Below are 12,687 nucleotides of genomic sequence, written 5' to 3' on the forward strand. Positions count from 1 at the left end.
AACATTAAAGAGTTAGAACGGTCAAGACATAGTGGATGCCTGGAGGGGTAAGGAAGGGCAGAGGGGAGAGGTCAGGAATGACTACCAGTTTCTGGCTTGGGCAGCTGGATGCAAGATGGTGCTGAGGAGGGAAACGAGGAGGAGCAGGTTTGGTGGGAAGACGGTGATTCCTCCTCTGTTCTGTTCCTGGTGATGGCACTTCTCTCCGGGAGGGCGTCTGCAGCTCTCTGGCAGGTAGAAGCGTTTCAGGGCCGGTAAGATGCTGGCATGGGGTGAGATGTTCTGGTGCCTCCTAACAGTGATTTTTCTGAGCATTTGTGTTTTATTATCTGAACCTCTGGGTGTAAGAACCGTGGCAGTGCCAAGCTGAGACCAATAACCTTCTAGATCACATATACTGCTGCATACACACAAACTGTGAAATTCCTCTGCTGCCTTATAGTTCATTTCATGATCAGAAGAAAAATCTCCCTCTTGTTCCACATACACAAACAGCCCATTCTGTAGTCCAGATGTCCCCGTGGGGGAAGAAAAATCTCATTTTGCGCTGGCACATGTGATGCCAGGAAATCTCTGCCTTCCCAGGGTGCTAGAAAATTAAAATTGTAGTAATCACCATTGGATCTAGAAAATGAGATATGTAGCCATTTGCACCAAATGAAATTGGCTTTGATTGGCCACTGCTTTTTCCTACTCCACTTCTCTCAGGTACCACTCCCTCCCCAACCTAACCCTTAAGACGAAGGCACCTCCCCTTCTGCCCATTTGAGGCCAAACTGAGATTAAGTGCTCTCCAATCATCTAGAGAGAGGGAGAGCCACACAATCCCTTTGGGAAGGTGTCTGAGTTCAGAAGTCTCCTTTCACACCTCTGGGCTGAGCCTGGGCGGCTCATTCCAGCTGTGTCCTTCTTGCCTGCAGGTCGTGATTGCCACCAACATTGCGGAGACCTCACTGACGATCGACGGCATTTACTATGTGGTGGACCCTGGATTCGTGAAGCAGAAAGTTTACAATTCTAAGACAGGGATCGACCAGCTCGTGGTAACTCCTATTTCTCAGGTATGGCAGCTTCTCCTGGCAGCTTTTCTGAAAATCCTGGTTAGGGCTTTTCTGAATTTTTTATGGTTTTGTATTTTGAATTTTATTGTTTTAAGATGCTGGCTGCTTTCTTGAGATAAGGGAGATTTTGTGTTGTTTGTTTTTAATCTCTAGAATTGTGTGTCAACATTAAAAAGCCCCATAAAACTGGAACTTAGAAAAAAAAAGAAATTGAATCCTAGCACCCTAGATGATCTAATATAAGTGGTAAGAACATATTTTTTGAAGTATTGCACTTAGCCACAGATATCTGAGATAGTAATAATTCATGAGATGATAATGTGTTTCTTTGGTAATTATGGAATAATTTCCTACCTAAATTATATTTAAAAATGAATAGGCTGATCATCCCTTTTGAAGGCAGTTTGGCCACAATGTATCCAAAATGTAAAAGTTCATTTCTTTAACCTAACAGTTCTGCTTCTAGCAGTATATCTGAAAGTTAGAAATGATTGAACACATATCCAAAGGTAATGGAAAAGGATGTTCACTGAAGCATTGTTTATATTGGAGGGAACCTGGAAAAATTCTAAATGAGCTCCAAAAGGGAAGTAGTTTAATAAAATATGGTAAATTCATGCCATAGAATGTTATGTGACATTAACATGGTGGTGTGTATCTATATTTAATGACATAAGCATATAACTCTGATATATCGTTTGAAAAAAGTGAGCTACAAAATAGCATGAGTAGTATAATCCAATTTTTGTTTAAAAATAGATGGTGTGTGCTTGTGCACAGTGTATGTAAACGTGCCTGCGACTGAAAGCATGTTGGTGAAATGTTAGCCAGGGTTATTTCTTGGTGGTGCTGCTGGTTACTGTGCTGATGGGTAAAGCACATTTTCTTCCCTGTACTTTTATATATATATATATATATACATATATATATATATATATGTATATATATATATACATATATACATATATATATATATATATGTATATATATATATATTATAGGGGTATAGTTGTTTTACAATGTTGTGTTAGTTTCTACTGTACAGCAAAGTGAAGAAGAGTTCCCTGTGCTATACAGCAGGTTCTTATTAGTTAACTATTTTATATATATTATATGTATTGTCTTAATATTCTGTAAGAGGTATGTATTACTTTCATAATTTATAATACCATAAAGCTGTTTTCATTTTGAAACTTTAGTAATAATAGCTAAGACTTGCAGGGTACTTCCTAAATGCCAGGCACTGTCCCAGCTACTTTCACATACATGAACTCATTATATTCTCAGTTGATCCTTTGTTGTAGATGTTATTATTATCCTCATTTCACAAATGAGACTGACAACCAGAGGGGTTAAGTGACTTGCCTGTTACACAGCTGGTGGAGCCAGGATTTAAACCAGGGCAGTCTGGCCCCAGCATGTGTACTCTGTACAGTTCTCCTGGGGGTGATACGTGCAACTCGCAGTGATGGAGAAATTATTTATTATTATCTGCTCTCCCTGATTTGGAGAGACACCTGTAGAATGCTGTGGAATCTGCCACGGTGTGTGATTGCTGCCTGCCTTTGAGTGGGTAGTGACCTTTCATATTCCATCCTTTGGTTTGGAGCTGGCATAGGAATTTCTAAATCCTGATACTATTTATAAGACAGATGGTTTTGTCAGAAAACAGCCCTCTTCAGATTGCTATTCACTGTTTCCTAGCAACCTAGGGCTAACCTACATTTTTTTTTTTTAATTTCAAAAATTAGCGCCCTTCTCCCGTAAGTTCAGAAATAATATTACATTAGTTTGGAAGTTACCCATAGTCCTACTACCACCAATCACTGTCATCATTTTGATGTTTTTCTTGCCCATCTTTTTTCATGTTTGTTTCAGGTTGCAATTCTAGTAGTGTAGTAAGTATGCGGTTGTTAATTAAATATTTAATTTTCCTGATTATTAAAGTGATATATGTTCATTGTTGGATATTTGATAAAGAAAATAGAACTCATCTATAAGCCTTCCATCAGAATTAGCCACAGTTAACATTTTAAGGTATTTTTTTCCTAGTTTTTTACTTCTGGTAGTTTGTATATTTGCATTAAGATTAAAAAATAGGGCTTCCCTGGTGGCGCAGTGGTTGAGGGTCCGCCTGCCGATGCAGAGGACACAGGTTTGTGCCCCGGTCCGGAAAGATCCCGCATGCCGCGGAGCGGCTGGGCCCGTGAGCCATGGCCGCTGAGCCTGTGCATCCGGAGCCTGTGCTCCGCAACGGGAGAGGCCACAACAGTGGGAGGCCCTCGTACCGCAAAAAAAAAAAAAAAAAAAAAAAAGATTAAAAAATAAATAAAATTAGTATTACATTGTTTGGCAACTTGCTTCTTCATCTCTGTGAGTGAACATTTCCTTCTGTCATTGAGCATCTCAAACCGAATTTTTAAAACAGCTGCAGACTCATTCACTGGTATGATTAACATTATATTTATTCAGTTCACTTATATTTGGTCATGACTGTGGAGGGTGGGTTTTGTCATTTTGTTTTATGCTTTCTCATTTATGATGTGCCACACTATTTTGTTTTTCTTTAATATATTTTATTTTATTTTTTATTTTTATTTTTTGCCTGTGTTGGGTCTTTGTTGCTGCGCGTGGGCTTTCTCTAGTTGCAGCGAGCAGGGGCTACTCTTCGTTGTGGTGCGTGGGCTTCTCATTGCGGTGGCTTCTCTTGTTGCAGAGCACAGGCTCTAGGCGCGTGGGCTCAGTAGTTGTGGCGCTCGGGCTTAGTTGCTCGGCGGCATGTGGGATCTTCCCAGACCAGGGATCGAACCCGTGTCCCCTGCATTGGCAGGTGGATTCTTAACCACTGCACCACCAGAGAAGCCCCTGCCACACTATTTTGAAGGTATATTTCTATGATCTTTACCATATTTCTTCGATTCACTTGCTTGTATTTGGCCTCACTTGAACAAACTTTCCTGAAATGCTGAGTGTTGGAGAGGGGATGATAAGAACGTTGGTAGGTAGTCTTGGAAATGACCCTAAAGGAAGTGAAATAAACCCCATTTTAGGTTTTGCCTGTTGCTGAGTGCCCCTCTTTTAACAGATTTCCTGGGTAAAGCTGTTAAGCAGTGTTTAACAGATATGTTACTTTTATATGCCCACTCCTCTAGGCTCAGGCAAAGCAACGTGCTGGCAGAGCTGGGAGAACAGGCCCAGGGAAGTGTTACAGGTTGTATACAGAACGTGCCTACCGAGATGAAATGCTGACCACCAACGTGCCGGAAATCCAGAGAACCAACTTAGCAAGCACAGTGCTCTCACTCAAGGTAGAAATCACTGTCTTGTTAGAATGCTTTGGTAGAATAGTCCAATCCTGTGGCCTTAGTAAATGAATCTCAGTTTTATGAACCTTGTTAAATACTTCAGTAACCTCATGGAACCAGTCCCTTTGAGTGGAATGCAAACGGCTGTGATAACAGCCTCTCTGCTGCTGGGCTGGGGCTAAATTGGCATGTGTGCTGTGACATTTTTTTCTTGCCATCGTAACCAGCAGGGTATTTGGTTATAAAAGGTTTTAGCTGGGAGCGTTTTCAAACAGGATATGAGGAAAAATCGAATCAGTGCCAAACTGTGGACAAACTCACTTCCCTCAACCCTTTAACTTTCAGATCCAACTCTGTTCTTTTAGAACAGAAGCAAAACCCCCAATCCAAAGAGGGGAACTGTTAGTACAGATTTCAGCCTGGCCCCCTGGGGACTTGGTTTTCATCTGAATCGTTGCTCTTCCTCTCTCAGTCCCCTGTGAGGACCTTCATTGTCTTTTGGCAGGGGGAGCCGCATGAGTAATTTCCTAGATGATGGCACCCCCCGCCCCCCGCCCCCCGCCACTGCGCTGGAGCCCTGGCACTTCACTGATGCAGAGTGCTGTGTTGTAATTTATTATTCATTCCCTGTAAGAGGCTAAAACAGAGCTTCAGAGAAAAAAAAACCTGCTCCAGTCTCTGGAGTGAGAACAGAGAGGCATCTGTGGCTCAAACCTCTGCTCCGAGCTGTGTGTCCTTTGGCAAATTTATCTGCTCGGCCCTCTGACCTCTATTCTCCTCTCAAAAGCAGGGGCTGTTAATAGTCTCTCCTGTGAACATAAAGGAGATAATGCAGGTAAAGGCACTTGGCACAGTGCTTACCGATTGCTAACATAATTCCTTGTAGTTCTTATACAATAAGAATTTATTGAACACCCGCTGTGTTTATGGTCACCATCACTTTATGGGAAAGAAACAGAAAGCTTAGGTCCTGCCACATCTCCCTTTATACACACTTGGATAGTGCATCATTCACTTGTTTCTTTTAGTCATCAAATTTGGTAACAAATGCATCGAATACCCACTCTGTGCCAGGCAGATTGCAGGTGGTTTTGTGTCCATGTGTCTCACCATTGTGAACTCTGAGAGCAGGGACCATGTCTTAGTCACCTTTATATCCCTGCCACCTAACATGGTACAAGGCACTTCCTAGGTGCACAGGAGAAATTATGTATGCAAGAGACGGGTCAAGCTGGTTGTTGTCTTTTTTTTTTTAAATTATGATAAAATACACAATACATTATCACTGTAATCTTTTTAAAATGTCCAGTTCAGTGGCATTAAGTACATTCACAGTGTTGTCCAGCCATCACCACTGTCCATTTCCAGAACTTTTTGATCATCCCAAATCGAAACTCTGTACCCATTTAACTAAACTATCCCTTTTCCCCTCCCTTCTGCCCCGGTAACCATTATTCTACTTTCTGTGTCCATGAATCTGCCTATTCTAGGTACCTCAGATAAATGGAATCATAAAATATTTGTCCTTTTGATCTGGCTTATTTTACTTAGTATGATGTTTTCAAGGTTCATCATGTTGTAGCATGTGTTAAAATTTCATTTTTAAGGGTGAATAATATTCCAGTGTATGTATATACAGTGTTTGGTTTATCCATTCATCTATTGATGGACATTTGGCTGGTTTCTACCTTTTAGCTATTATGAATAATGCTGCTGTGAACTTAACGTACAAGTATTTGTCTGAGTCCCTGCTTTCAGTTCTTTTGGGTATATATCTAGAAGTGGAGTTCCTGGATCATTTCATAATTCTGTGTTTAAGTTATTGGTGAATCACCAAATTGTTTTCCTCAGCAGCTGCACCATTTTACATTCCCACCAGCAACATATGAGGATTCCTGTTTCTCCATATCTTGCCAACACTTGTTATTTTCTTTCTTTTTTTTTCTTTCTTAAATTATAGCTATAGCCATCCTAGTGGGTATGAAGTGGTATCTCCTTCTGGTTTTGATTTGCATTTCCCTAATTGCTAGTTATATTGAGCATCTTTTCATATGCTTGTTGGCCATTTTTATATCTTCTTTGGAGAAATGTCTACCTTTGCCCATTTTTAAATTTTTATCTTTTTGTCGTTAAGCTGTACATACTGTCATTCTGAGTGAGTGTTTTTTTTTTTTTTTTTGCGGCACGCGGGCCTCTCACTGCTGTGGCCTCTCCCGTTGCGGAGCACAGGCTCCGGCATGTGGGATCCTCCCGCACCGGGGCACGAACCCGTGTCCCCTGCACCGGCAGGCGGACTCCCAACCACTGCGCCACCAGGGAAGCCCTGAGTGAGTGTTTTTTAAAGTTTCCCGAGAAAGTATATGCTTTCTATCAGTCTTGAGTTTTGTGTGGCACATTCCTGGAGATTCCTGCTAATCCTGCTAGTGGCTTCCTAATTGCAGTCGAAGATATAAGAGAGAAGGTGACAAGTAGTCTCCCTCCATGTTAACACTGGTGAGGCTGACCCTCCCATCACACACATTCTTCTCTTCTGTTCTAGGCCATGGGCATCAATGACCTGCTGTCCTTTGACTTTATGGATGCCCCGCCAATGGAAACCTTGATCACAGCCATGGAGCAGCTATACACATTGGGGGCCCTGGACGACGAGGGCCTACTTACTCGCCTGGGCCGCAGGGTAGGGGACAGAACCTGACTTCCGGTGCTTTGGGGAAGGTTCCTTGGCTAACCTTCCATACTCTGTTCTGTTTAAAAGATTAAACTCTGAGGCCCTGGATAAGCTTTGAGTAGAATTCTACATGCCTGTTTTTAACCTGGATTTTCCACTATCACTTAAAACTCTTTCTTCTTTACAGAAAAAGAAATTCTATTCAGTTAATCTTACCTCATGATATATTATTGAGTCTAGCCTTAATTTGAAAAGATGTCGGCAAAATTCCCACCTATTCCAACGGTAGTTATATTCTTGGTTACATACATTTTGTTGGGTTTATTTGGGAAATTTAAAAAAAAAATCTTCTGATAGAGCCAGGCATCCCACACCATCATGCTTAGGTAAACCTCCTGTGGTCTGTTACCCACTCTGACCAGTGTTTTTACGCTGGCAACCCAGATGGGTCTTCCCCAGGGATGCAACTGTAGTTTCTTCTTCTCCCTCTAGATGGCAGAGTTCCCTCTGGAGCCAATGCTGTGCAAAATGCTGATCATGTCTGTGCATCTAGGCTGCAGTGAGGAAATGCTGACCATTGTGTCCATGCTGTCTGTGCAGAACGTCTTCTACAGGCCCAAGGTAGGGAGTTCAGGCCCACATTCAGACAGGGGTCAGGTGAAGTTGGGTGAAAGCAGCCTGTTGCCACCACAGTGCTTAATGTGGACACTTGATGGGGCCGCAGAGGGCTCCCCAGCACTGCTGGATGTTCAGTGAGTAGCTGTGGGGTGGAAAATGATCCTCTCCGCACTGCTTGCAGGATAAACAAGCCCTTGCAGATCAGAAGAAGGCCAAATTCCACCAGACCGAAGGGGACCACCTCACCCTGCTGGCCGTGTACAACTCTTGGAAGAACAATAAGTTCTCCAACCCGTGGTGCTATGAGAACTTCATCCAGGCTCGTTCTCTGCGCCGGGCCCAGGACATTCGCAAGCAGATGTTGGGCATAATGGACAGGTAACACCCGGTGACTTCTCGTGTTCAAGTTGAACCTCCTTGAATGCTGTGTCTGTTTGTACGAACCTGTGAAGTTGTAGGCATCTGTACTCTCACTCCTCACATAACTCTTTTCCTCCAGCTTTTCCGTCTTTGTTGTACTCCTCCCCAGGTAAGGATGTGGCTGAGAATCACTTCAGAAAGTTCCTAAGAGGGAGATGATATATTAGTTGTTGAAAATGCTCTTTGTTTACAAGCCTCTGCAACATGATTAATTGGGTTGAATTACAACCTAAGCAAAGTGTCTGGCTCTTGTGGCATCCTTCTTGCCCGCTGTGTAGAGCTGCCCCTGGAAGGGCTGGAAGCAGGGTCCTGGTGCCAAACTCTGGGGACCCCAAGAAGGGTGTGTTGGGTACCATCATTCCGGAAGATAGAACCTCTGAAAGCAGAATAGTCTCACACCTTTGACCTCTCTTGATTTATTCTCCTGCTAGACACAAGCTGGATGTGGTCTCCTGTGGTAAGTCCACAGTCCGAGTGCAGAAGGCCATCTGCAGTGGATTCTTCCGGAACGCTGCCAAGAAAGACCCACAGGAGGGTTACCGGACACTGATCGACCAGCAGGTGGTCTACATCCATCCTTCCAGTGCTCTCTTCAACAGACAGCCCGAATGGTAGGTGGGCAGAGAGAACTTGTGGATCTACTGGCCTTTTTGTGTTTGTATCCTCACCCACCCCCAGCACTTCCTATTCTAATATTGCTCATATTTCTAGAGAAGCAGGAGCCTGAATTAGACACAATATCAGGCCCTTTTTAATTAATTAATTATTTATTTATTTTTAGTTTTATTTTTTTGGCCGCACTGTGTGGCATGCGGGATCTTAGTTCCCTGACCAGGGATCGAACCCACACCCCCTGCAGTGGAAGCGCAGAGTCTTAACCGCTGGACCACCAGGGAAGTCCCGAGGCCCATTTTAGAGAAATAAAATCATGGGGGTAAGAGCTAGGAAGGATCTTAGAGATTATCTAGTGAGGTGGTTAAAAAAAATTTTTTTTTTCAAGTAGTATTTTTTAAAAAATTGGAATCTTACCCATCCTAACATAAAATCAATTAAAAACCACTGTGCCACCATGGTGGTAGAAGAGGGCTGGAGATGTAGAGCCTTGCCTGCTTGGCTTTCCCCATTCCCTTGTGGCAGCCTCTGAGGTCCTCTTCAGGGCCCTAGAGTTCTATGGATACAGCCTAGAAAACCACCCATTTCACAGAGCAGGAAACCAAGGTCCAGAACAGGGATGTGATTGGCTCCGTGACACATTTAAATCGTTGGAACTGGCAGTTTTCTGTGGTTAGAGGTGTGTAGGCTCCTCAGTATTGGGGTTGGCTATCATAAACAGAGGCTGCAGTCTCCTCAGGGGTCAGGCAGGAGAGGTAAGAGGGTCAAATGCAAGCTCAGCTGAGGCCCACCAGGGACCAGGGTGCCGTGGAGCCGGGCCTGTATCAGAGGCTTGAGCCCTCTCTCTGTCCCCCGCTCAGGGTGGTGTACCACGAGCTGGTGCTGACCACGAAGGAGTACATGCGTGAGGTCACCACCATTGACCCCCGGTGGCTTGTGGAGTTTGCTCCAGCCTTCTTCAAGGTCTCTGACCCGACCAAGCTAAGCAAGCAGAAGAAGCAGCAACGACTTGAACCCTTGTACAACCGCTATGAGGAACCCAACGCCTGGAGAATATCCCGAGCCTTCCGGCGGCGCTGAAAGGCGAGAGTCTGTGTGTCTCTTCTGCAGCAGTGGGCCCGGGCTTGGCCTCGCCCTTATTGATGAAAAGCTGATCCTGAGGATACAGCTGTCCAGTGACTGACTATCTTAACTGGGCATTTCCTAAACTTGTCTCTCATTTCTTCCCTGGTGGTAAAATAGAAACAGGGATTTACGCCTGGTTTGATCAGAGCCTCCAAGCCCCACCACCCCAAGGCACTCAGCCAGGGCTCACAGCCAACATGGGAGTACACTGCATCATCTCCAAGAAAGGGGAAACTTCTGCAGCCCTCGGATGGGAAAGGGGAGTCATGAGCATCTGGTACCTGGACTCAGTGAGGGCCCTGATGCCCTAGCTGGTACTCTGGAGGAGGGAGCCACAAAGCTCGCTGAAAGTGTTGGCCCCGCTTCCTGTCCCTGTCCAGCCTCTGTACTTTTGCTTAACCACCTGCAAATATTTATTTTCTTAAGGAAACAAAAATTGGTTTTCTGTGGCTGTTTCTTCTAGCTGAAAGGTTAATGTTGGCCTGGGCTGAGGGTGGGGAGGGTTAGTATCTGTGGCTTCAGTGGAGAGTCCCCTGAAACCAGAGCCCGGGGCCTCTTTGGGCTGGGAGGTGACGCACAGCCAGACCTCCAGTCTTATCTCTCAGCACCGGCGCTGGTCCGGCTCTGCATGGACCGCCCCATGATTAACCACATCCACTGCACAGGCGCTCCACTTTGGGCTCCTGAGTGGTTACAGATGCCACATATTGAATACAGAAGGCTCTCCCTGGCTCTCTTTCCCGCCTGCCATGCTCACAACATGCAGCGTGTCCTATTTCCTTTTGAAACATGTAAGAAATGACACAACTTTCAGTTTATTTTGGTTTTATTTTTATCCTCCTGAGGTCTTTGACAAAGGGTTGTTTTGGTCAAAGCCTCCCTTCCTCCACCCGCAAACTGAAAATCAACAGAACACCTCTCAGAGCCTGTTTGTGCTGCCCAGGATCTGTGCGCCTGGCCTCTTGCTTGGTGGTTTTCTCCTAGCATTTGGCTGGGGAATGGCCACCTCCAAGTGCCCCTCTCACATTTCCTGAGAAGCCTCTGGGCTTGCACTTGGAAGAACATCAGGCAGATGCTGCTGGGCCAGGCTGTGGAACTTCTGGAAAGTTGGTCTTGTAGAGAAGCCCCCGGGGGTTGGGGACATCCTGTGTTATGGCCTGCACTGCTTCCTACCTCCTCACACCAGTAAGTAATGATGTAAATACTAGAACTACTATACAGTGGTAGGCTGGACACTAAAAGAGACCATGTGACATATTAGGATATAAAGGACACTAAAAGAGACCATATGACATATTAGGATATAAAGGACTGTGGGCTGTCATTGAGCAGCAGACCAGCCACCCTGAAGACACAATTCAGAAACAACCCAGCAGAACCTGCTGACTGTAGGCCCCGCCCCTTTACTGAGCTGAGTGAGCCCCTACGATTCTGAGTGTGCCTCTCAGGAAGCCAGGCCAGCAGTTAAGGGCAGGTGATCTTTACGTGCTAACCTTCAAGGTATTACAGGGAGAGATGGTGCAGGGACGGACCGAGGAAAGTGAAGTGGAAGCAGGGGCTGGGTACCCAGCTCCCCAGTCTTAATTCCAGCCCAGGTCTCTCCAGTTTAGGAAAAAACTCTGGGCTTGGCAGCCCGCCTGTCCCAGCTGGGTGACCAGCACTGACAGCATTCGTACCTCTGAAGTCATCGCCCCCAAGGAAGGAGGTTTGGGTTTTAAGCTGAAGTTGAAAAGGGGATGTTTAACAGGCCAAGGGTGAGAGACAGCAGCTGGTCATCCTTCTGGGTTAGGTGGGCACAAAGAAGGACCCCAGCTCTGTGGGTGTTCCTTGAACATCTCCCCAAAGAGCTGGGGTCATGTGACGACATGGCTGGGGTCTGACCTTCTGACTGTCCATCAGGAAACAGCCTGTAGGCAGTATTGCTGAGCCTGCCCAGAGGGAGAAGGGGGCTCCCGGTCAGATTGGGAAGGAGGACTCGCCTGCTGCTCCTACACAGTGGGGCCCCTGTTTCTCTTCCTTGAACCAATATTTCCCGAGATTGAGTGACAGCCCAGGAGAGGATGTGGGTCTCACGCAGGGAGCTGGAATCCTCTCGGTTGTTAAAAGTACGCTGTTTAACCCCCGCCTCCGTGGGAGCCTAGCTCAGGAGTCTCCTGCCCCTGCACATGTGCCAAGTCTTGTACTTGTCTGTGTGTCGGGGACCATCCCCACGGGCCACATGTCAGCGCTCCTGCTGGGTCACGTGCCTTGGTCCAGGGTTCACCTTCATCCATTCTGGAGCACCATTTGGTTTTGGCTGTCTCTCCTTCAGCCAGAGAATTCTCTCCAGTGGTCGTGCTTGTGGTCTGGCAGCTGTCTCCTCTCGGAGCAGTGCCCTCCAAGTGTAAGGATTTGAACAAGAGTTGTGAGGAGTGTCTCGTTAACACGCATTTCAGAGGGCAGAGGTCATGTGTCTCAGCCTGTGGAGACCTTTCCAGGACACTGCTTCTCACCTAAATCCCTGTCTCTCCTCATGTGCGCCTACTGGGGACCTCAGGGTTTCCACTTGACTTTACACCTCTTCCCACCATGATAGCCTGGCTTTCATGTACAATTAAATCATATATTTTAAAAAACTTGTTTCTTAGAATTTTCTGTCTCTTGCTCTAAATGATGAAAATCAGCACATTGTTTTCTGTTTCTGGGGGAAAAAATAACATTGCTTTCTATTTGTGGGTAGGGTTCGCGTGGCATCCCTTTCTGCCATCTTGGCGTAAGTACTGGGCAGGGGCTGAGGGTGAAGCATCAACGGGGTTGGGCCGGCCCTGCCTCAGCGCAGCTGCGGTTCCCTGCAGTTCTGATGTACCTGGATGGAGAGCACCCGTTTCCACCTGAGCCT

The 12,687-nt window shown here is 45.6% G+C and overlaps 1 protein-coding gene across 1 annotated transcript in view; it reads left to right on the plus strand.

Moving 5' to 3' along the window:
• Positions 1 to 10,245, plus strand: part of DHX8 (DEAH-box helicase 8) — a 28,434-nt gene extending 18,189 nt beyond the window's left edge. Inside the window, exons 17-23 of the mRNA XM_060082537.1 lie at positions 921 to 1,061; positions 4,214 to 4,369; positions 6,906 to 7,043; positions 7,527 to 7,655; positions 7,834 to 8,030; positions 8,504 to 8,683; positions 9,545 to 10,245. Coding sequence (XP_059938520.1) covers positions 921 to 1,061; positions 4,214 to 4,369; positions 6,906 to 7,043; positions 7,527 to 7,655; positions 7,834 to 8,030; positions 8,504 to 8,683; positions 9,545 to 9,764 — 1,161 coding nt within the window. The 3' untranslated portion in view covers positions 9,765 to 10,245. The remainder of the gene's footprint in view (positions 1 to 920; positions 1,062 to 4,213; positions 4,370 to 6,905; positions 7,044 to 7,526; positions 7,656 to 7,833; positions 8,031 to 8,503; positions 8,684 to 9,544) is intronic.
• Positions 10,246 to 12,687: the final 2,442 nt, after the last annotated feature.

This window comes from Mesoplodon densirostris, chromosome 18, assembly GCF_025265405.1.
Source record: "Mesoplodon densirostris isolate mMesDen1 chromosome 18, mMesDen1 primary haplotype, whole genome shotgun sequence".
Classification (NCBI taxonomy): Eukaryota; Metazoa; Chordata; class Mammalia; order Artiodactyla; family Ziphiidae; genus Mesoplodon; species Mesoplodon densirostris.